The sequence below is a fragment of the Simochromis diagramma genome, unplaced genomic scaffold, assembly GCF_900408965.1.
Source record: "Simochromis diagramma unplaced genomic scaffold, fSimDia1.1 OVJJ01000596.1, whole genome shotgun sequence".
Classification (NCBI taxonomy): Eukaryota; Metazoa; Chordata; class Actinopteri; order Cichliformes; family Cichlidae; genus Simochromis; species Simochromis diagramma.
In genome coordinates, this window is record NW_024387245.1 from 7814456 (window position 1) to 7839062 (window position 24607).

The 24607-nt window shown below is 40.2% G+C and overlaps 1 protein-coding gene across 3 annotated transcripts in view; it reads left to right on the forward strand.

Annotated features, from left to right (window-relative positions):
• The window catches only part of dym (dymeclin), a 58347-nt gene that overhangs the window by 22111 nt on the left and 11629 nt on the right, over nt 1–24607 (forward strand). For all 3 annotated transcript variants that reach the window (XM_040000695.1, XM_040000694.1, XM_040000696.1), the window contains 7 exons: nt 1204–1389; nt 2445–2623; nt 3528–3653; nt 3770–3883; nt 5089–5183; nt 8238–8337; nt 22494–22676. In XM_040000695.1, the coding sequence (XP_039856629.1) occupies nt 1204–1389; nt 2445–2623; nt 3528–3653; nt 3770–3883; nt 5089–5183; nt 8238–8337; nt 22494–22676 (983 nt within the window). The remainder of the gene's footprint in view (nt 1–1203; nt 1390–2444; nt 2624–3527; nt 3654–3769; nt 3884–5088; nt 5184–8237; nt 8338–22493; nt 22677–24607) is intronic.

Genomic DNA, 24607 nt, shown 5'->3' on the forward strand with positions numbered 1-24607 from the left:
TTACGTAGTTTCACAGTGACTTTCATTTCAAATACAAGTCGTGGTACACACACGTTTTCTTTTAGACTCCACAGGAAGCTGTAGGAACCCGCTGTACTCTAATCTGATCATCACTGAACAGCAGACACATACTGAATGGCAATATAGTATGCAAAGCAGCTCAATGTTCAGGTGACAGACACCAAAAGCAGATAATCTTACCAAAACACCAGTAATGTTTGCCAATAAACTTCCACATCAACTTAAAAAGATAACGAAGCATCTGGGGCTTGGATTGACTAGTTTCTGTCATTCAGCAAAGCGTTTGTTCATCTATACAAAGCGTCGACCAGCTAATGTCTCTTTTTTCGGGGCTAATCGAGGGCGCTCTGTGGGATTTGGTTCAGTGCTCTTGGAGGGCCGTTTAAACTCTCTGTTGCAGATCTTCCCCTAGCTTTCTCCACATAGAGTTTATGCTATAGACTGGTGTGAATGCAACTCCCTGAGCATGTTCTTTTGTACGTTTAAGCTTGGTTTTCTGTAAGCTTGTGAGTGCTTCTGCCGTGTCTCATCCCCTCTGTGCGAGTACTCTTTGATCCTACTTCAGATGTTCCGTGAATTGAGTTGTATCTTTTCATCGACCTCTCTCTTGTCTGAAGCAACCTTTTCCATTGTTTCACACCATTTTTTGCAGTTATTCTATGTTGTCTAATGTACTGCAGGTCTTTATTAACTCAACTGTGTATGAAAGAAAATACTTTTTTATGCTGTTGTGATGAGTTCAGTCATCTTCTGTGTTCAAGCTAAAGATGCTTGACCTTTACTCTGAGCTCACTTCACTTGTGTTTGCCTTTTTTTTGCCTTTTTTCTTTTTTTTATGAACCAGCTTCAATTTATAGAAATTCATATTTAATATATAAAACCACTCGGCGAGTTACAACTAATCCAGATACTCTTTGTTGCCATTTATAGGAAGTATATCCATGCTTTCTCATATGACAGTATGGTTAGTTGTTTTTTTGTGTGTCTGTTTTGGTTTTTTTTTTATTGTTTTTTATGCATTATGAGCAAAAACAACGTATTTATCTGTCTATCTGTACATAAGCTTTCTTGTACCTCTAATTGTGTCTCTAAATTCCACATTTCTTTTCTTACAGTTTTAAATAAAACTTAATAAAAGAGAAAAAACCCTTGGTGAAAAAGATTGTGTCTTGCTCTTTGCAGGCGGTCTGTGGAGTGTCTTCACATTGGGTGGAGCTGGCAGCAGAGCTGGGATAGACCAGGAACATGACCCTTTACCTTTGTCCAATCAGAGTCTTCTGTTACTGCTGGTATTAGCCAATCTGACAGATGGGCCTGAATGGCCCAACCCCTACCGCCAGGCTATTACTTGTTTCAGAAACACACAAGGTAATATGTACTAGATAAACAAGGCGTGTGTAACACGGCATGCGAAAATCAGATTAGACGAACATATCAAGAAAAAAACAATTTCATTATTTATCTTTTTATTTTCTACGAATCTCTGATTTGAAGAAGTCAAACTGTGTCTGTTCTTTGAATTATCGTGGTTTAGCAGTGACGCACATAGATACTCCGTCAGTTGTAGTGCGTTCGTAAATGATTAAACTTCTGATTTAAGACCTCCATTAGGTTTCTAAGAAACATCAGCCACAGTCTCCATGGAGTTATCCCTCCGAGCTAAAGATGGATTTATGGAGTTGTAAAAAACAAGATAACAAGATAAAAATGTGTATTTTACGTAGTAGCTGTATATGTTCTGTGTTATTGTCATGTTGTTATTGAGATTCATATCAGTACAAAAGCTGGATAAATATTAACTGGTTACTTACGGTGAAGGGGTGGCATTAAAAAGGTGTGCTTTTCTTCCCACTGCTCTTTTTCAATATGTAAACTGAATCAGAATAGAGTGATATTGGAGTGCATTATTTTGGTTGTTTTGTTTTTTTCCTAAATGCTTTTCTCTGTATTGCTTACATTCCCAAAGTCAAGAGTGCTACGGCCCACTTCAAATCCTTAAAAATCTTAAACCTTCACTCTAAAGGGATGCATTTCCTTATTTCATTAAAAATTTTATTACTAACGCAGGTTAGTTGTTGTAAATTGCTGACAATTTACAACTTTGCTCGCAAAGTGTTAAGTCCAATGTGTTACCCACCTGCCACTGGGACACAAACTTCAGTACAAGAGCTGTACACTTAGGTCAGAGTGAAAGTAATATCACAGACTAACCGCCTCCTCTTAATAGTTTTTATATAAATATATAACTGTACATACTTACAAACAGAATTTTGGTTTTTACTGTTTTCGGTCTGCCTCTTTTTCTGCGCTGTCACATAATGTTTATGATGTTCCAAAACATATTTGGGACAGTTGTTTGTTTGAGATATGTGAAAGAAGGCAGTGAATACTAATCCTGATAATATTTACCATTGTCCATGCAGACACATCATCGCTGCCTGTAGAGCAACCTCACACTTTCCAGATCAATTTCAACAGTCTGTACACTGCTCTGTGTGAGCAGCAGCGCTCCGACCAGGCCACGTTACTGCTGTACACCCTGCTTCACCAGAATACCAACATGAGGACGTACGTGCTGTCGAGAACTGACATGGACAATCTGGTGGGTCGGATTGAAGTGAATCTGAATCTGACATTTTGGAAACAAATAACACACTTGCTTAGTAAAACACATCATGCAGTCCTTCCACACACACACTCAGTACGGCCGTGAAGTTTCGTCATTCAGGACCGATGCCGTGGCTCGGTGAACAGGCGAGATTAGTGCGGGGACTGCTGTTGATTTTCTGCGTGGCATCTCTTCTTTGGCATCTCAGATCAATTTACAAATGATTTAACATGGAGTAGTATAACTTTTTTTTTTTTTTTTTGCCTTGTTAGCTAAGACGAGGAACAAACCACAACAGAAGAACTCTATGAGGTTGTTTCCAAGACTTGTTTGGAAATCCTCATAAATTTAATCTTCAGTCACATTTTGAAACTCTCGTTCAGAAGTAGGGAGGCTACTATTGAGGCTAGGCTCTTTGCTCAACAATGAAGCAATGCTGCGTGACAGTGTAATGAGCTAACAGTGCTACTGCGTATGTTTATTGCTAACTGCTAACTTGTTCGCCTCTGTCACTATTAGTAAATTGGGTTAAATAGAATAATGTGAATAACCCCTTTTTGGAATGTGTATACATTATGTTTTATGGTAATTTTGAGCTGTTTAATGGCTTCTTTTCCAAGACTGTTTGCATGTTTGCCCAGTTTTGTATGTGTGGTTTGTCTCTGGTTAGATGATCCATGAAGAATAAGAAGTGTCACTAGAGTTGTTTTTCAGAGCTGTGGCTCACACCTCATCTGTTGGCCAGCTCAAAAGTAAAATGACTTAGTGCCGCCGTAGTCTTGAACATGTCCTTCTTATACAGCCATGGCATGAGAAATCCACACAAAGTCAGAAGCCTTGCAGATGTCAACCCCGACTACATGTTTGACTCCTTTTCTTTTCCCGCTGTTTGTCTCAGGTGTTGCCCATACTCGAGATCCTTTACCACGTAGAGGAAAGAAATTCTCATCACGTCTACATGGCCCTTATCATTCTCCTCATCCTGACAGAGGACGATGCTTTCAACCGCTCCATCCATGAGGTGGTAGGTAGACGCACTTCACGTCTCAGCTGTTAACCGTCTCTCTTGGTGGTAATAGTCAATGATTCCTGACGTTTTTCACCTGGTTCGTCTAACTTCTGTCCCTCTCCATCTCACAGATATTAAAGAACGTCGCATGGTACACAGAGAGATCGCTAACAGAGATTTCTCTCGGCAGTTTGCTCATCCTGGTGGTGATTCGCACCATCCAGTTCAACATGACCCGGACAAGGGTAAAATTAACACACGGCGATGAAGACGTTTGTACATTTGTGAAAGAGGCATATGTTACAGTCCTGTGCAAAAGACTTTTTTGAAAAAAAAAAATTCAATTGATTTTTTTTTTTAAATGAGACCCCTGTTCATCGAAACAAATGAGAGAAAGAGCACAAGGATGTGACATTAATGAGGTGTTATACCGTGTACTTTGTATTTCAGATTGTTTCCCTTTGTGAAAATTGTCATGCAAAATGTTTCTCAGTCTAAATGTACTTTCCCTTTCTCTTGATGTCACATTTCACACAGTAGTGCATTCAGAGCTTAGCACATTATTCTCAGTCCCTGAAATGATTATTTGGTGCAGTTTTAATAGCTGACCTTACACTAACTTTTCATCTAATTCCCCAGTGCTGGGGGAGATTCAAGGAATCAGAGATCATAATGTCTTTACCCGAAATTAGGCTGTGGTTTACTGAAATATGTATTGCATCATTCTTTCTTACTGTCTGTCATTGCAAATTCAGTCCTAACACAGACCTGATGTTCAGTGCATTCCCAGCTCAGATGATGTAGTGGGCAATAGTTTTCTAGTATTGGTATATCATCCCAAATGCTGCTTCATATTAAATTAAAAAACAAACAAACAAACAGGCAGTCGTTTTCTATAAGAAGTTTAATCATTTGTTAATATTGTGAAATATATTTTGCTCTAATAAGACTTTATAAGACAGATATTATAGATACATTTACTGAAACATGCTGCCAATTCAGTAAAATCATGCCTGACATACCAAAAAGTAGCTAACATCCAAAGAACAGCTTTGGCTGTGAAAAAGCCAAAGCTGAAGGACAAACCTTCAAGAAGCCTGAAGAGCTATAAATGAAGACTAGTTAACGAAATTACAAGAAAACTTGCCTGAGGGGGTTCAGGATAAGGTTAATAAGAATAACAAATATTGACTTACAAGCTAATACAAATGTTTTATATAATGTTTTTCCATGTATTCTTGCACATATTGCAGTAAATCGCTGCACTTATTTCGCATTTTCCTGGCAAAACATGAAGCAGTCGGGGTGGGTTTAGACTTTTTCACAGTACTTATTATGTATTTTAACACACATGGCATTTGGCATGATTGGAGTGTTTGAGTTTAAAGCAATTTTCAGTTTGATCTTTATGCCAGTATTGTCTGCTTGCTTGTGTGTGCGTCTTCTCCAGGATAAATACCTGCACACCAACTGTCTCGCTGCACTCGCCAACATGTCAGCACAGTTTCGATGTCTCCACCAGTACGCTGCCCAGCGGATCATAAGGTAAGCAATTAACTAAGGTGTACAAATAATAAAGCAAATGGGGCATGACAGATGATGAGATGTCTGTAGAATACCTGTATGAGATGGTTAAAAAGCAGGAAAAAAGCACGTTCGCACAACACTCAGTAGTTTTTTTTGCTGATTCATGTTGAGGCAGCACATAATATTTGTCATTATAGTAACTTGACAGTAGTTGCAGCAAAAGAGGCTAAAAAAAATTGATTATTTAGTGAGTGGTAAGATTGTGCAAATGACATCGTTATGTAAGAAGGGGGAAATTAAGGGGAAAGTGTTTGGCCCATGTGGAGACAGAAGAAGAGGACGGGGTCCAAACCACACACACAGATACAGATATCAAGTCATTCTTGTCTATTAACTGCAGACAACAGGAAGGGAATGTTTCCTTCCCTTAAGACGTGCACAGACTCACGCACACTCAAGGATCGTCTTATCTCCCTGCCTGTGTCTCTATCCATATCTGTGACTGTGGTGTTTTCTCTGTATTTCTACGTGTCTGTCCAGAAGTGATGTAGAAGAACCGACTCCATGTCTGATGATAATGATAATGGTGATGACTGTGATGGCTCGGGCTGGGCTAAACTGGCTGGCTGCTAGATAAAGGGAATTTCCTGCCAGGAATTTCCTAATGTCAGAGTGGCAGCACTGAACTCTGCTCCATAATTGACTCTCTGAGAGAATCGCGGCTGGTGCTGTTTATTTTAAGGCGGCAGTGGGTTGATTTGCCCTAACCACAACCCCTACACATCTTTCCTTACTAATTTAACGTTTTCCCTGCTCTCCATCAATATTTCCTTTCTGCCAAATTGTTCCTCTATCCCTGCTCGTGTGTCGGCAGACTCAACAAATGCAATTTAGGTCACTGTAATGCTGCAGGTAATGATCATCTTCAATCTGCCAGTTGTTTTATAATATTAATCAATTCATTGTTTCGTTTATTAAAAAAATGTATACATGAGATTTAATATTCACATATAAGAAGCTGGAATTGTGTCTAAATAAACCAGTACAGCTAAATTTGTTGTCATTTTAAAAGCGATCCACGCTCATTTTATTCATATTTTAAATTTGGGGGAAAGGTTTTACTTTTATCTCTGGTGTGAAAGGTTTGTGGATTGTTATGCAACAAGGTGTGTGCCAGAATGTAACAGAATTTTACAGCGCATTGTGTTCTGCCTTCTGGTTGGCTGTAGACCATTGTCAGTCAATCTCGTGCCGAGTCTTCTGTACAGTACAGAATGCGTTCAGCTTGTCAAATTTACATAAATCTTCCATTGCTAGCTGAAAACATTTTGCACCGTCAAAGGCAACCGCGGGTGCCTTTGGTTTCATTCTATGATTCTGGACTTATTTTTCTATGAAGGTTTAAACGTGTGGAAAAGTGTGTTCGAGCCTGTCGGAGAAAAGTGTATAAAGTGTGTAGTGAGGGATTTTACAGCCATAAAACATCTATAATAACTGTAAAAAATAAAGTTGGCTACTTTGTGGATTTCACCTATCGCGGGTTATTTTTGGAACGTAACTACCGCAATGAACGAGGGACCACTGTATACCAAATGAGCATCTTGTTGTATGAAATAAACAAGTGACTGAGACCATAAAGGTATGAGGAAAATGTTTACTGTGTTTACTGTAGGGTCATAAATAGATTTATTTTGAAACCATATGAGCTGATTTTAATAAAGCCCTAAAATAAAATGGTGAAACTATAAATGAGCGTTCCTACATTTCAATTTTAGATTTAGAAAAGAATCCAAGCCTCCAGATGGGTATTTAAAATGAACGCTGTGTCATATATACAAATGTTTAATCACAATCGAGCACAGTGTGTGTCCATAACGAAACCTCTGCAGTGCTGGGAACAGGACGTCTTTAGGTCTTTAGTGTGTCTGTCATTACTTCGGCCTCATAACTGATTTGGGGATCATGCCAGTACTGTTGAAATCTTTTGTGTCACTGATGAGACAGGCCAGCTTGTGACAGTGTGTTATTGTGGGCACCGTCCCAGGTGGAGCTCACTCGGTGGTCTCTCGTTTAAAATGTGGTGGGAAACGAGCGTAGATAGTACAAGAGGTCCTTGAGTAGTTGTGGCTAATAGAGGCTTTGACTTTAGGTCTGAAGATGATAAGTAGACCTCCGTGTAGCTGCTCACATAGCTCTATTTCACCAATTATCCCGGATAATGAGTGCTAAGGGATTTAGAGTGTGAGTGTGCATGTGTGCGCTGTGCTGTGCTGACAGGTGGGTAGATGTAGCTCCAAGGGCTTATCAGAGCTCTGTTTGTGCCTCTTTAGCTTGTTGATGTCATTGATTTTAATTTATTCAGATTTTTTTTTTTAAATCTTCTTGATTAACACACAAATTAAAGATTTAACACCCCTGAGCACCCACAGAGGAGATTACAAAGTTGTAATTACAAGATAAGGTCACTAATACTTTTAATAACACTGATAATCAGCAGGATGCCTCTTAAAAAATGCATTTTAGAATATTGTCTCTTTTCAGCTATGAATGAGTTTACTGTTGCATGAGCAGAGCAGTAATGGTTACTCTCTGTGGGTCTGTGCATGCATTGACCCAAACTGTTACTACGCCCCAGGTGCAGTCAAGCAGACTGATGTTTGTCTGTGTCGTGCTATCATGCGGTCCCATAACAGCAGCGGTTTAGACAAACGCATAAAATAAGAGGCAGACATGTCAGGCTAAAAGGGGACGACCATTTCCATGTAGAGATGTACACAAATAAAGTGTCGCATTTAGAAAAGAAAACATGAGTTGTGGTTAAATGAATCTCCTGGTAGTTCCCTGATTATAGTGTCATTCCAAATGAAATAATATTCATTCATTTTAAAAGACTTCATTTACAAATCAAGCAGGTCTGCTTTTAAATGAATAAACTGTTCTGAATAGAAGTTTCTGTTCTTAGCAGAGGTAATGAAAGGTCATTGTTAAGTATAAAATGCCACTTGAGTTGTTTTGTTATTCATCTGTCACAGGCACACTCATTCCTTTTCCGTCTCTGTGTCTCCCCTGCAGTTTGTTTGCTTTGCTTTCCAAAAAGCACAACAAGGTTTTGGAGCAGGCAACACAGTCTCTGAGAGGCAGACAAGGAGAGAGCGCAGCGTTGCCAGACTATGTGAGTAAAACTTACAAACACAAACAGTCGGTCCCAGTCTGCACTAAGTTTAATCATATTTGCCAAATTATGTCTGTGCTTGGACTGTGAATAGTAATTAGATGTGGGCATCCGTGGCAGTTTAGCTGAGTTGATCGGTTTGCGTTTAAAGCAGCATATTTGCATCTTTTAGTTTTAAAAAAACAGCTGATTTTTATTTTGTTTTTTTCAAGCCAATGATAAATAAGTCTTTCCAAAGGACGTAAGTTATCTATTTTTTAAAGAAATTTAGAAAATAGGCAAACACCGGTTGCTAGGTAACTGTGTGTAGTCTTTAACTGGTTGGCGAGCGGATGCTGCTGGAAGTTGCTAAGTGAAACTGGTTGCAAAGAGTTATGCAGTGCTGCAGCAGTAAAGAACATGTCTGCAAACGCTTGGCGACTGCTTGCTAAGTGGTAGTGAAACTGTGAAAAGTGTGACACAAAATGGAGACTGTTCATCTTCAAAGTAAAACTTGAATTTATTGAAACGTGGAACCAGGAACCAGACAGAGAGCTTTTACTGCAGTGGTGAATATTCTCCTTAGACTGAGGGCTTAGCATGGATGTGCCAAACATCCATAAATTACTGCTGATGCCCATAAAACCAAAGGATGGCATTTCTTTTACTCTATGGTTGTTGCGAGCATTAAAGGAACACAATAATAATATGTTAATTTTTTCTTGGTTATTGCCTAAGCTAACTGTACGCTGGCTGTTTTAGCCTGCAGAGATGAGTGGTCCTCATTTTCTTATTTAAATCTTGGCAAGAAAGCAAATAAGTGTTAACAAATGTTGGACTGTTATGTTCTGATCAGTCCGATTAATCATCAAAATGACTCCACTGACCGTTTGATCCTAACATTCAATAATGGTGAAAAATGAGCATTATCGTAGCCTTTGAGTTTTGATAATTAAGTTTTAAATGAATACAAACAAGAGCATTGGCTACTTCTACACTTGAGTTGGTTTTATTTGATGTATTTCTGTGTTCCTGGTTTTCTTTTTTTCTTTTTCTTTTTTTGTCTAATTCCACCTGATGTTTTTGAGGCGTTGAACATTTATAAAACAACGTAGACACGGCTGGTTAAAAATAAAGAATGATTTGGCATAATCCAGCACCAAAAAGCAACTTTACAGTTTCTGTGGAACAAAGCGAAAAGAAAGGCAGTAACTAGCTAGCTAGTTATTTTGCACATTATTCTTTTGACAGAAAAACAACAAAACAGACAGTTTAAAAAAATTAAATACGGTATTGACTGACAGCAAATTTGTCTTTTTAAATATGTTGATATGACAGTCACACCTGACGAGAGCATTTTGTTGGCTATTGACAAACATATGTCGTCTGTATTTGCACGTAGACGCCGCTGCCCTCGGGTATGTTTGTCTGCCTTTCGGTCTGGCTGTCTCATTAGATTTGCTTGGTCCTAGATAAGCATGCGTATGCAAACACATTTGTGTGTGTGTGTGTGTGTTTGTTAGTGCGAGTTTGGACAAGGTCCCCATAAATACCCTAAGGTGTTGGGGAAACATGAGTGTATGTGAGTGCTTCTTCAACCGTGTAGTGACTGTCTGATGAGGCCCCTTTACAAGCAGACATCTACAGTACGCAACACACATGTATAAAGCATAATTATCCACCCTTGTTTGGATGCCTCCTTCCTTCAGGGTCTATTGTAATGCTCTTTTTTTATTTACAAACATGCATAAGTGGACATTTTATATGACTGAAAATCAAATGGAGAAATAAAGAGATCGGTTTGCCACGATTGCATTTTCTTAAAAAAAGAAAAAAATTGTGAGTACAGCGGTTATATGAGAAAATGGCCTTAAAGTTAATATAATAGAAGCGAAAAATTCAAAAAAGTCAAAGACATGCTCATACATGGGAGTACGAGGTCAAAAAATAAGGTCATCTACACAACAGCACTCTTTTGATAGAGACTCAATTTACTGCTCAAGGGTACGTGGCAGATTTTCAGCTCGATTATTTCATGGGAATTTTGAATGAGTGTTTTCCTTGAAGTGTCTGACACATAGTCTGGGTCATAGACTTTAAAGACAGAACTGGTCAGCTTTTCTGATATTGTCGTTATCCTTGAGCTTAGACTATACTAACTGGCTGTGGCATTGGTTCCCATGTCTACTATCCACGTCTCCGTGTCCACACAGTGTGCCGTAACGAAAGGGAACATGTTGTATATTTGGACACACACACACATATATACACACTCGGAGGTGAGACATAAGTCGAGTGAAATTTTGTCTTGAGCACAAGCTCGAACAAAACTACACAATTAGCCTTCCCCTTGTTTTGAGTGGTGAATATCTTAGTCATAGGTGTTTTTGAGCAGTGGAGGAGATTTGTTGGAAAGAAGGGCTTTCCAGCCTGCTGTTGTCTTACATCTCTCTTTCACTTTCAAGTAGCACAAGTGAAATTGAAAAGCAGATGTTTGACAATTTGTTTTCAGAAATTAAAGCAACTTTAGTAGCGTCTGTTTATTTATTTCTTCACTTATTGCCATGTAACTTTGGATATGTGCCACACTGAGTATTGTCTACTTATCAGACGGAAGCTCCATGGGCTGTCTTTTTACAAACATATGCCAACTAATAGTGTATGGCTTACCATGTTCTTATTTTCAGACTCCTTGGCTTGTCGTTTCCCTCCAAAATGTTGGCATTTGTGAGTAAGATTTAAAGTGTTTGATTGAGTGTGCTATTGGGTCTTTTATTACCAAGCAAAAGGAAGGACATTCCCATCAGTCTATTCTCGTGCCCGTCGGTAAATGCTAGTATGCTAAACTAAAATGTTTAACATGGTCTGCATCATGCCAGCTTAGCTTGTTTACATGCTGAAGGTGGCATTTAGCTTAAAGCACTGTTGTACAGCTGTATAGAGCAGAAACAGAATAATGAGGGGTCACTGAAATGTAAATATACCTTTAGGCTCTGCACTGCTAGACCTTTTTTTTTTTTTTTATTGTTAATTCTCTTTGATTTGAGGTTGGCATAGATGGGGAGTTTAAAATGTAGACCTGATGAGCAGCAGTTTGCTGCTTGTTAGCAACTTGTTAATAAAATCTCAGAAAGTAGTCGCTGTAAGTAGCTGATTTTTGTCAGAGCAACACTTAAGCATCCCTAAGATACTCATTATGCCCAGGTTTAGGCTTCACATTGGTTTATGCAGAAAATAATATATGAAACTGACACAAAGCTGCTCCGAGGCCTTAAATTGTATATGAACAAGTATAAAGTATAGCCATTTTTTCTTTTAATAGTTTTAATGTTAAGTTGAAATTCCTTCCTAATTTTCCATGGCTGGCCACTTAACATGACCTTACACGCCAGCTAAAGCCCGTCATTGGTTTTGAGAGATGTGACATCTGAAGGAAGGGCTGCTGTCTCATTATGCCGGCTCCTTTGTTTCCTCCATCGCCGGCTCTCATCTGCTCCTGCGGTAGTAGCGGATGTGGCGGCGTAATTGAAAGCAGCCTGCCCTGGTGTTACTCACAAACCCTCGCCTTAACTTGGGGAGGTGTGGAGGCTGAGGTAGCTGTAAGGAGAGACAGAGGAGAGGAGAAGAGAGGAGAGAGCTGAGGAGGGGAGGGCCCTGGGGTGGGTGTAAGCGTGTTTTTGTGACAGGCATCTGGAAACAATGCAATTTGGCCGAGCCTGGCTGTGGAGAGAGAACTAATGTTTGTTTAATGTGGGATCGTCCTGGACGTATAATCGCTCTCTTTACGAGGGAGAGACCGAGAGGCGGATATGAAAACGTTGTCAAACTGCCCTAAGCTGAGAGTTAAAGCTGGGTGCAGTCTGCTTCTGTGTTAATGTCTCATCTTTCCCTTCGTCTCCTCTTCTGTACCCCCCCTTCTCCCTGTAGATGTCTGCCTCTTGGTTGCTGTCTCTCTCTCTCTGGTATATACACACACAGAACATGCCCCCTGTCCCTGAATGTGTTTGCGCGGCTGCGTCTGGTTAGTATCAGGGAAGACAGAGCGAGGGGTTGGGGCCCTTGAGCCGCCACCCCCACCCCCGGGGGGAACATCCAGAGGCTCCCAGACCAAGAAGGGCATCTCTCGTGGGATCCTATGGTTACCTCTGAGCCTGCATTTTTATTCTTATTTTCCTGTCTCATCCACTGAGATATGCCGAGGACATGCAGTTTGTGGTTGTACATGCAAACAAACATAAAAAGATGGAAGTATGTGTTGCATTGTTTGTCACTGTTTATGCTCCCAGCCAGTAATGGTAATGTTACTTCTCTGCCTCTTAGTCTGTTTACTGTTGTACATTTCTGGGAAAAGACTACAAGCGCGCACACACACACACACACACACACACACACATTTACATGCGCACAGACACTGCCAGGAGCATGGTGGACCACCCTGTCTATGTGTTTATGTGTCCTGGTTGAGTCACATTCTGTGATCTCTTTTTAATAGCTGGAGTAGACACATGCATTAGCTTTGTAGCACCATTCCTCTTGTTTAAGAGGAAAGCAGAGCCCGGGGATATATCAACAGATAATAAACATTATGCCTTCTGTTTATTATCAGGGCTTTCAGGAATGTGCGGATTTCTTAGGAAGCTACAAAATGATTTTTTTTTTTTGTGCAAAGTCCAGAATCATTCAGTGATGCAAGCTGTTAACTAGAAATTGTGCTTCTGAAGCGATCTATTATACAGTCTGCGATGTTTATGTGAGTGAGTAGTTGTAATCAGTCAAGCAGCATTAATGTTTGTGCTGACAGTTATTGTTTAGTTTATTTGAAGTGGCCTCACTGCACATTTTCTTTTTTTATTTGCTTGTTTATGATGTTCTACTGCGTTAAGTTTGTTGTAGGTTGTTTGATGATTCAAACATAGTTCACGTGTAGATGGAAAAAGATTTGTAGTCCGAATGTAAACAAAGGGATGAAAATGTGTAGTTTCATATTTTAGGGTGTTACTTTAGTCAATTAGTATTCATAAACATTAATATTAAAAGTGAATTAACACACAATATAAGTTACAAGCTTATATACAATAATGTTCAAACGTCACCCCTCATTTCTTTATATTTAGCGTAGCCAGGCTGTCATCATTTTTAAAGTGTTAATGAGCAATAGTTCAGCTCTGAAAACTGAAAATCTGCAGCATCATTCATCCACATTTCAGCTTTTTGCTTCAAATCATCTTTAGTATGTGTGGAGGAGGTAAAACAGGAAGTGTCTACAAATTAGAAGAAAGCTTGTCTAAAAGAGTTCAGGCTGTGTTGAAGATTAAAGACGGTCATAGGAGCTTATTTATACTGACTTGTAAGCTTGTTAGAATTGCACAAACTCAGTTTTTGCCTTTTAAACTGTATTTCCATGTGTGTGTACATGTTTGAAAAAAAATCACTGTACTTATTTCTCTTTTTCCCAGCAAAACATAAAGAAATGAAAGGGTGGTTCAAGACTTTTGCACAGTATTGTTGCACACAAAAAAGACAATTCATGAACCATTTATTACACTAGTTCAGGCATGCTGCTATCAGCAAAGGTTGACCCCAAAGGATTATTTATAAACTGGTAATAAGATGATGAGGTCACAGAGGACTCTCACGTTATAAATTGTTGCACCAGGGAGAAGACTGAGAAAGTGAGACCTCTTCACATCCTAGCAACCTTAAACCACACAGCACACTCGAGCTTAAAGTTGACCAGATGAGACGGGTTAAACATAGATGATTGTTTCTCACTTTCAATTCAGAATCCCAGCTCAGTGACGACTCCAATCCAGACCACTTAATCACTTTGGCTAATGTGACGGAAAACTTTTTTGATATTTTTTAAACTGTATTTTTATAGGTTTTACAGCTTTTCCTGCTGATAAAGACCTCCCCACCTCCCCATGTTATGAAATGCATTCTGCTGTTTATAAGGCTTTATTCAGACAGGTGTTATAGTTCGATTAAAACAAGCAAAGGCAATTTTATTTTTTTTTATTTAACCAGGAAGATCACCATTGAGATTAAAAACCTATTTTACAAGAGAGACCTGGCCAAGATGGGCAGCAGCAAGTGTCTCGCAGTTACAGAAATTACTCAATTAAAACCAGGCAGCAAAAATAAATGAAAACTATAAAATAAAATGAAATAAAATTCAGCAGTTCATCACAAGGTTGTTTGTCACCATATGTGTAAGTCACACATACAAACAAAGATCTGAACACTCTTCTATAAGTCCAGAACAGATTATAACAGATTATTTCAATCTAACAACACCTAAGTAAACTATCAGTAAAGTTATGGAAAAGTTGTGAAAGATAGAATAAATATATGTTGCTCATTTTCGAGAGGACTTCCTCATGCAAACCTTTAAGTTCCAAATCTGTTACTCGGAGGGACTTCTTAAAATCATCTTAGTAACACATGAGCTGGGTTGTGTCATAGTTTAAGGAAATATAAATGTAGGACACCAGCATATTTTTTTAACTGAACTCCAATTAAGAGTTTGCCTATAGGAGACCAAGATAAATGAGATCTTTTAGAGTGGTGGTCTTTAACTGCTCCAAATGAACTCAACTTCAGGCTCCAGGCTGAGTAGCTAAGCCTCTAGTGAAATTGAACATAGAATAAACTAATCACATATAACAAGTAACCTCTTAACCTCTCTGCCACGCAATAAGTAGCTCATTATCTTCTCTTCTCTGTCTCATAAATCTGTTTCCTTGCATTCCTCTCATTAAGGTGCTTTCCTGCTGAGAGGTGAGAGTTAGCTTACACACTGACTCCACAATTTGGTCTCTGATCTTTCAGGAGTTACCCCTCCCTCACCCCCTCACCTGCCCAGTAACAACAACGTTAGGCCCAGTTATTAGTTTATTATTATTCTGTTAGCCCGTCTCTCTATATATGTGCCATTCTCTTCTCTTTTGTCATCTATCACTGCCTCTTTCAGCTGCTATTCTCAGGCAGTAGGACTGCCACCCCTGCAGGCAGCAGGTGCTCTGGGGTCCTAATGATCTGCTGCTTCCAAATGGTAATTAGGGCAGCCCTGCTGCATCGTGGTCGTGCGATCGAGGCACAGCAAAACAGAGCACAGCTCGTAGCAGATCAATTAGCACTGCCTACCTATCTCCCAGAGTGCTGTTGCAGCAGTTGGCGTCATCTTTTTTTTTTTTTATCATTATCACTCACGTCATGACCCACATGACCCACAGTACTGCCTTCATTCCCCACCCAAGCCGCCCCGCTGTTAGCGCTAGCCAAGTCTCAGAAAAGTAGTGTGCCTATTTAATCAGGATAAGGTATATGGACACCAATACACGGGATCCTGCCATCACACACGAGACAGTGATGCAGAGAGCATCCAGCATAATCACATTGTGTTGATGCTGCTGTTTTTCTTTAGGGTCCAACTTTGTCGCCACACACACACACTTTTTTTCTTTTTTTTGTCTGTGTGCATCCAACAAAGGATGTTTTGTGGGTATGTGAAGCTATGGGGTAATGAGAAGCTGACCTGAGCACAATGCTCTTCAAAATGGTGTGATTATGACATGGCTGTGGTACCATAATGCGGGTCAGACAATGACCTATTTAAAAAAAAAAAAAAAAAAAGCTCCCAAAAGACAAGGGCAGGCTGCTGCTGCTGCTCAGCCAGTCTGACCCTCTCTGTCTGTCCACGTGGCTTTTTTTTTCCAACTCTTCATCCTTTTCCTCCACTGTGCTTTATTCAACCTGTAGGTGTGGCTTTTCACTCTTTCTGTTTGTATCCTCATGCCCTTGTCTTCATCAGTGCTCTTTCTTAATATGTCTGGTTTGTCTGCCCTGCAACAGCCTACAGTGAGCAGCAGGGCCGGCCAGGGAATCACTAAGCTATTGGTTTAATGATGCCAGCTCCTACTTTACAGGGATTTTCATGTCTATGTCTCTAAACACCCTGTCCGCACTCACAAACGCTCGCTTAAAAACATGTGTGGGTATGATAGAAAGGACGGGCTCTGGCTTTCTAGTCACTGCTTGCATCTACAAACTGTCAGTTGTCAGACACAGCAGAGGTCACCACGCCTGCAGATGCGACACATTTACACTCGGTATGTTTAAGAATTAACAGCAGAATTGCACAGAGTTGGGGAAGGGTGAAGGGTGCACATAAACGCTTTGCTTTCCAATAGGGTTTCTGTGAATGGTGATGCAAGTAAAACAGGACGGGATCATTGAGGCTAATGATATGACTCACCTGTGTTTTCCTGGGTGGAGAAAAGACGAGAAATAGCAGCATGAGTGGCTGTGACCAAACGACAAGGCACAAGGTTGGAAAACGATGTATGACTAAGAGAGAATAAGGCAAAAAGAGGAGGGAGAGGTAGGAAGAATATGCTGTCAAACAAACACATGTCAAGTGTTTGTTTTTTTTTGTTGTTTGTTTTTTCTGGCTGAGGATGCAGTTTGAAGAGAAAAAAAGTGCAAAAGGACAGAGTGGGAAGTGGAAGAGGAGGAGTCGCCAAGATATTTAAATCCTGTCTGGGTTTCAACCAGACCGTGGACCTCTTAATCTCATCCACTTGACAAACATACACACAAGGCCAGGCAGACGTCTAGCTAGCCTATTTTCATGTGACCTGAATTCCCCAGTGTGGCATTTTTTCCCTGCCAGACTAATCTCATTAAGCTTGGTGCAGAGCTGGAGAACAAACACACCAGGCATCCTTCACTCCTACTCTGCCTCCCTCTCCTGCTTTTGTCTCCTCTTCGTCACGTCCGTTTTCTCCATCAGCTAGCCCCCCTACCCCCCATACTCTCTTATCATCTATGCTACCATTTTTGTTGCTGTCCTCCTCCTCCTGCCTCCACATCCTCCTACTCAGTTTTCTCTCTTATCTGTCCCTGCTTTCTGTCTAATTATGGCCTGCCACTGCGGAAAAGAGTGGAGCAAGTATAGCTAGGCAGTGGAGTCGAGCTCAGAGAGCCACCTCTGCTTCCAGACGCACAATCAATCCTCATTAGAGCTGGCTCTCCTGCCTTCCTATTGCCTCTCCACGTCTGCCGGTTAAAGCTCAACACCTTCAACCACCATGCTTGTGGAAATCAGTGCAGCAATGTTATTGGATGTGTGTCGAAATAACTAGAGTTTCGTTACCAGTTGTATTGATGGTGTTCACAAAATCTGAATGTATTGTTTTCGATAAAGATCATAAATCTAGAACTGTTCAATCCTTCTTCATCATTTTGCTGGGCTTGAGTGGCTTCTGTCAGAGAGCTACACAGGTCGGCAAAGCTGTTGGAGAATAGGATGGCTTACAAGGTTTACAGTCTTTATTTGACAGCAAAGTGTAGAGCGCAGACAGGAAAGCAGGGAGAAGGAGCGGGTGGCGGGGGGATGACATGCAGGAAGTGGTCTGGAGTGGACTCAAATCTAGGCTACCCCTGCTGCAGCCTTTGGGTCACACGTTCAGCGAGCTGAGTTACGGTGGCGTCCGAGCCTTCTTTTTCCTTGGTTCTCTTCCAATCAAATCGATGCACATTGCTTTGAGCAACCCGTTTCCATGCCTGCGACCCCACCTGTGATAGTCGGCCACATCACTGGACAAGAATGCCTTTCAGTGCTGGACTTCAGCATTTCTTTTCGGACACTCCTGACACAGATTCCAGCATCGCCGTTCACTGTGAAGCTTGTTTGTAACACCTCTGTAACCTGCAGCAGCTGGATTTGCCTGGTTTAAAAAAATACATTTGGTAGAAAAGTAATCACACCGTAAACAAAAAATAATAAGATACATCATTCTGAATTAATTTTAAAGGGTTGCCCTAGTAATTACATTTTCAGCAGCGCAACCAATAATCTGTAACCCATTATATTTCTAAAGTAACCTTTTTCAGTGCACAAAAGAATACAGCTATTTACTGTTATCTTAATCCCCCGGCTTTTTTTCAGGGACTGATTATGTGTATTAAAAAAAAAAGCATCACAGCAAGCAAAGTTATTTATAAGATAAGAACTTCTCTCAAAGCAGGGCACCGAAGATGGAATATAAAATGCTACCACATGCAGTTCGGTTACAGATGATTTGCCCAGATTGGAGGTAGACTCTGTGGCCAATCAGCTCGCAGCAGGAGTCTCACCATGTTGCTGTTTCGAATCAGATATTGCAAATTCTTGGTCAAAACAGGTCATCAGCAGAACAGTGATGCAAATGAATCACTAAGCATAAGTGTGCTGTGGTGAATATAAAAGCTCACGTTGTGCCCGGCTCAAGAATGAGACCTTGTGAAATATAAATAAATCTTTTCTTTTTCTTTATCAGAAAGCTTTGCTATCTCTGCTGCCTATTCTAATGAACGTTACAGGAATTTTACTTCAAGCTGAAATGTGGCAGCGTGTAAACCCAGAGGAAGTTTCTAATGAGTAACTGTCTAAGGCGAGGCTTCCTGTAAAGCAAAGACAATGATTAAAGGTTTTCAGACCGACAGGCTGAACTGGTCAGTTAAACGTTTGGAAAAGTGACGTTAAATATGTTTTTGTCATAGCATTCATATATTTATGCACCATTGCCGACAGAGGTACATGTGAGAACACAAACGTGTGCTGCTTTAACCCAACAGATTCCTACTTAAAGGCTGGATGGTGTTGGGTTTTGGTGATATGCTGCATACTTTACCCACAATACGCAGCATTTCCTAATAGTACAAACGTGACTGAAACTGCCTATTTCCTGCTACTGTATGTGCTACATGTGAGAAAGGACAGCTGTGGAAAATATCCTAATGCAAGTCGCCCAAAATTGCCCAAAGTTCACGTATGAAAACCACTTAAAATGACGCATTTCACACGAGACATTTTGACAGTTGTGAATAGTAAGGACTGTATTCAGCATAACTGCCTGCGTTTCACTGTCACTGTCATAGTTTCTACATCCACATAAAGGACTGAGGTCATATTATCAGCATTATATCATTAATTACATTTTTGCTGTGGCACAACTAAAACAAGACGGGCAAACTTTAGCTGAGTAAACATCTTGTGATAAATGCACACTACTGAGCATTATTACACACTGAATTCATAAACGCTTTGGTATAAGGCACACCTCTTTCTCCTCTCACCCATCTGCTGGTTTTTGCAGACATTTCTTGGTTTGGGTAGTTTTTGCTAGGCACTGGGAGATCTTTTCATTGAAATTTTATGTCATGTTATTCTTACATATAGTAATAGTAATTATAATACTTTTTATATATTCAGACAACACTGCAAAATGAAGAATGTTCAAAATGGAGCACACATATTTATTCATATCTGCTTGGAGGCATGCAAGGATCTTTAAAGATCCAGGATCCGAACTAAAACCTGTCAGATAATCTACGTCGCGTGTTACAGTTGTGGTCAGACTACCGATGGACTGATTTCATTAGAAGTCCATTGCATTAAGCTAAGCTGCTTTGGATGTCCCTGACTCCTGCATTCTCTTAGTTTGCATTTTGTTGTTCTAGCTGCTTCTTCTGAGCTGCTTACACAGGCGGCTCTTTGACTCTGTTTGGCCTAACATAGATGCTGTATACTGTATATGTTAAAAAAAATAAGTCGCTGAGCAGATTTTTAGAATTTCTTTTTAAGCAGTAAATTTAAGTATTTATAAGGCAGAGATCATATTTTTGTCTTTTTGGGAGTGAAGAGAAACTGACACTCGTGGTTAGTAGTGCTTGGTTTAATTGAGATGAGTCACAATGCTGTTGAGTTCTGGTTTCTCATTTATGGAGCTTATCTTGCAATATCATCAAACGTAGACGGTAGATTTTGTAACGCTCTGCCCACAGCTGTCACACCATGGGAAATCAGTCATGAACTCTGTTGACCAAAGTTTTTATCTCTCTGTAGATTATTCATTTTCCCACGCTCTCTACTGTTTTCTTGTTGTGCGCCACCATTGAACACGCCAAAAAGACGTTATCTCATCACGGTGGCGTCTGTCTGTCTCTCTTGTAGACGGATTGTTGTGAATGAAGTAACTAAAGAACAATAAGCCAGATTTCTTAAAGCATGCCTTTTTCCATTAAAAGCAGGTTGTGTGATGAAACCAAACTCCTCTTGCTGCATAGACTTCCGTTAATGATGAAAGCCATTTTCAATATCATTAAAGGCTACAAGTAGGCGCATGTTTTACGAGTTACCACCACGCAGATTAAGGTCCAAGGTTTCTGTAGCATAAACACGCTGATAAGGTAAATGAAACCGAACTTTAAAGGTTGACAGGTGCAGACATCTTTATCATCATTTAAAAACATCAGCGGCACTGAAAACCTTTCTCACTATGTAGAAAGGATTCTCCTACTGACTGCTTTAATTGCAAGCTATTAAAAAGATTGTTCATCTAATTAATAACTGAAGCTATTGAAAGTAAAAAGAGTGGCCGAGTGCTTCACACTACTCGCGCGAAGTACAATACTAAGGATTTTTTAATTTGTACACTTTTAATTATGAACATTTTGAATGCAGGGATAATGAAATATAATTTATTTATTTACTTTTATGGTTGGATGTTAAGATTAATACCACTGTCATACGTATGTGATCACTGTGACGCTTTAGTCAGCAGCTAGCTCTCCTAGCTTATCTAGATTATCATAAAGGCTGAAAACACGGAGGCGGTAGTTGGACCGTCTCCAAAGCCAACAAAATATTTCTGTTGCACCCGCATCTCTCAAGCTCACAGATTGTGTCTCTTGTTTAATCTGCATAAAAACAAAAATATAAAAATAACAGATTGCCTTTGTAAAGCGGGTTATTTGTTGAACTGTTTCTTTGGAAGGACAAAAATAGCGTTTCACCGCTCTTGAGCAAAAGGAGCTACTAAAATTGAACATCATATTGCTGCAGTCACAGTAATAGTGGGAACAACCACAATTAAATCAACTATAAGTCAAAGAACCTGGAATCTTATTGGCTTTGAAACTGTTGCTTCAAAGATGGGGACCAGGTCTGCAACCACTTGCAGTCAGCTGCCATAAAACTGCAATAAAATGCAGTCACGAAATGGGGATGATATGTGGACAAGTTGACAATTACATGCTGTCAGTTTATGATAATGCACTGGTTAATGCTGTTTACATACGCAGAAATGCAAATTAAACAGAATTGACAACCTACATTGAGAATCCAGTCAGAAGCTGGTAGATCTGAAACAAGAGTTCTTTCTCAAATGGTGACGTATGTGCTGCACGATGCTAATTTAACAACAAAATAAGAGAGTCGGTTTTGCTTTTACTTAGGAATATGACGGAAACCCGCTGACAACCAGTAAAATCAAGTCCACAATTATAAAAAGACGTGTCCCAGACTAGTTACACTCATTGTTGGAGACCGACTCAGACTGATTGCAACACGTTAGCGAATTGGCTCCGTTAGTAAATTAAATAACAGTCATTTTGCAAATCTTTGTCAATCTGTCTGAGAATCCGACCGGCATTGTTTGGAGACTGGAGGTCGAGGGTGCAACATGCTCGATCTCCGAGCGACCATTTGGCTGCCACAGCTAGTTGGAGTCACACAGTGAGAGAAGAAAGATCCTTTTCCTAGCTGGGAGGAGGTCGTCTGAACCTTCATAGATATTACATGTTATCAATCTTGTCTTCACCAAAGGGCAACTGTGCATATTTTTCTAAAATGTGAAACTTGTTTTTGATGCTGCTTTGGGATTTCAGTTCATTTCTCCAACAATCTCTTGTGTTGATGTTCACATCGGGAAATCCTTATTTATGAACTTTTTGGGTTTATGTGTTGAGAAGACTACTTAGTTTGAAACAACGCTGAAAACAACGCCATCATGTCAGGCGCTTTAAAACTCTTTATCTTTTTGTCCGTCCTTCTTATAGTCTTTGACTGTCACGTGTCACTGAGTTGCCGTCTTTGCCACACAAGGAAACACAGGCCAACACGACCTGATATCTGGTTTAAAAGATCACCCTTCTGTCACTTGCTAAGACCTTGGCTGACATTCATGCTTTACTTTTTTGTCCTTCCTCTGATCCCTGCTGCCATTTCTGCCATCTGTCTGTTACCCCCTGCTGATCGTTCTATCAGAAAACAATCATTTAAAAACAATATAATAAGTGGAACCAGTCTAGTGGGAAACCAATTAACCTTTACATCCTCCCTCTCCCTCCAGGCCCAGGACCTGAGTGTGATTGAGGAAGTCATCCGCATGATGCTGGAAATCATCAACTCTTGCCTGTGCAACTCTCTACACCACAACCCTAACCTGGTGTACGCACTGCTCTACAAGAGGGAGCTCTTTGAGCAGTTCAGGACGCACCCGTCCTTCCAGGACATCATGCAGAACCTCGACACGGTCAGTCTGTTTGAGGGTTGTTGTCTTTTTTTGTTGTTGTTGTTTGATTTTTTTAAACTAGGAATCGCACAAAGCATCACAAGTGAATTAAGAGAAGCCTGACAGTTTTTTCCTGCAGTGTCCTCTTTGTCTGCTCAGAAATGTTGAAAAAGCCGGGCCAGAAGATTGCAGTCAGGCAATAAAGAATGAAAGACTTAAGTAGTATGATTGAATTAATCAGTCCACTGGCGTCAAGTATCTCCACATTACATCTCAAACATTCAATGAGTATGCGTGGTGTATAAGTAAGAAGGGACGCGAGAAATCTGTCATTCACAGTCACGTAGAGAAGGGAAAGGAAGCTTTGGTGGGTATGAGTGTGTGTGTGCAGAGGATGGGGGTTGCTGCATACATTGCCACAGGCTTTTACAGTTATCCATAAGTATGAGGGAGGCATGCCTAGGTAGAATCCCTCGGTTAAGTCAGTTTCCCCGAGGCTATTCAGGATGCGAGGCGGCTTTTTTGCTCTTCTAAAATAAGCCCATATGGGAGGCCTTCTGAGTTAATGAAGAGATTAGTATTAGATAGATGTAGACACACATAGTGCATGAACTCTGGTGTGCTTGAAATCTTTAAAACAGCCCACACTGAGAAACAAAACTGCCTGTAGAAGCATTTTTTAATGTTGCTCTGACAAAAAAAGTGCTTTAAAAGGAATTTGTAATAGTTCTTTTTTTTGTAATTAAGGAACACCAAACATTTCTTCAGGGAAAAACTTAGAAGAGCAGTGGAAACACAAAAAATACTTTCTTAGATTTCTTCTTTGAGGTTAAACCCAGAAAGCATTGAATAATTTTTAATTCCAGTGAACTACATATTTAAAATGAAAAGTTTTTGACATTTTCTAAGTTTTTTTTCCACTGACAATAAGCAGAATTCACCCAGCTTTGCAAATCATCTCGATTTATGATCAGCTGCAACTCTTTAAACATCTCCTTGTAATGGCACCAGTCAAGCCAGTCCAGTCCAAAATTAAATCTACTCATTCTTCCAATTATAGCCACTTATTGTCTGTCTTCTAACAGGCTTAAGTGTAATTTGATAAACTTACACTATCATAAATACAATGATTATTTTAATGTTTGAAGCTTGAGGTTTGGAACACATGGATATGTGCCAAATGCTGGGTGGTCCACGGCTGCATCTTTACTGCAGCCATCTTTAGTTGCTGCTTGTTTGTAAGTCTCTCTGCCTTTTAGCCCTCGATCAATGAAAAGCACGCTCACTTAGGTTTAGGTCAGCTGACTGACTCATCAATCGAAAGGACGATTGCAGTTTATTCGAAGTGTCGCGCTAACATGGCACTCTGAACTGAGAAGGTGCCCGGGGCATCTGCGCACAATGTCCGCTCCAGTTGAGGCAAAGTCACAGACGTGCAGATCTATGTTTACAGTAAAAAGCTTTAAGGAGACCCGTGCATGTATTGGCAACCTTTACCTGGGGTGAAATGACACCAAAAGAGCATTATGGAAAGCCGAAAGAGGTAGTGTGATGATCTGGACCATGATGCGCTGGAAGAGGTTGAGCCCTGGCATGTGGAATGTACACCTACTGCATACTTTAACACGTTGCACACTACATACACCTTTTCAGAAAAGTAAGCAAAAGTATCCCCTGGTGGCAGTAACCCATTTCAGCAGGCTAACGCACCCCTGCCCCACCGCAGTGCTTGTTTAAGATTTAAAGAATACAACAACAGACTTCAAGGTACTAACTCGGGCTCCAAATTCCCCAGTTCTCGATCTGACTGAGCATATCTGGGATGTGCTAGAAAAACAAGTCTGATCCACGTAGGCCCCACCTTGCAACTTACAAGACTTAAAGGATCTGCTGCTCATGTCACGGTAGCTGATACTGCAGATCAGAGTTGTTTTTTCTGGTCCTACATAATA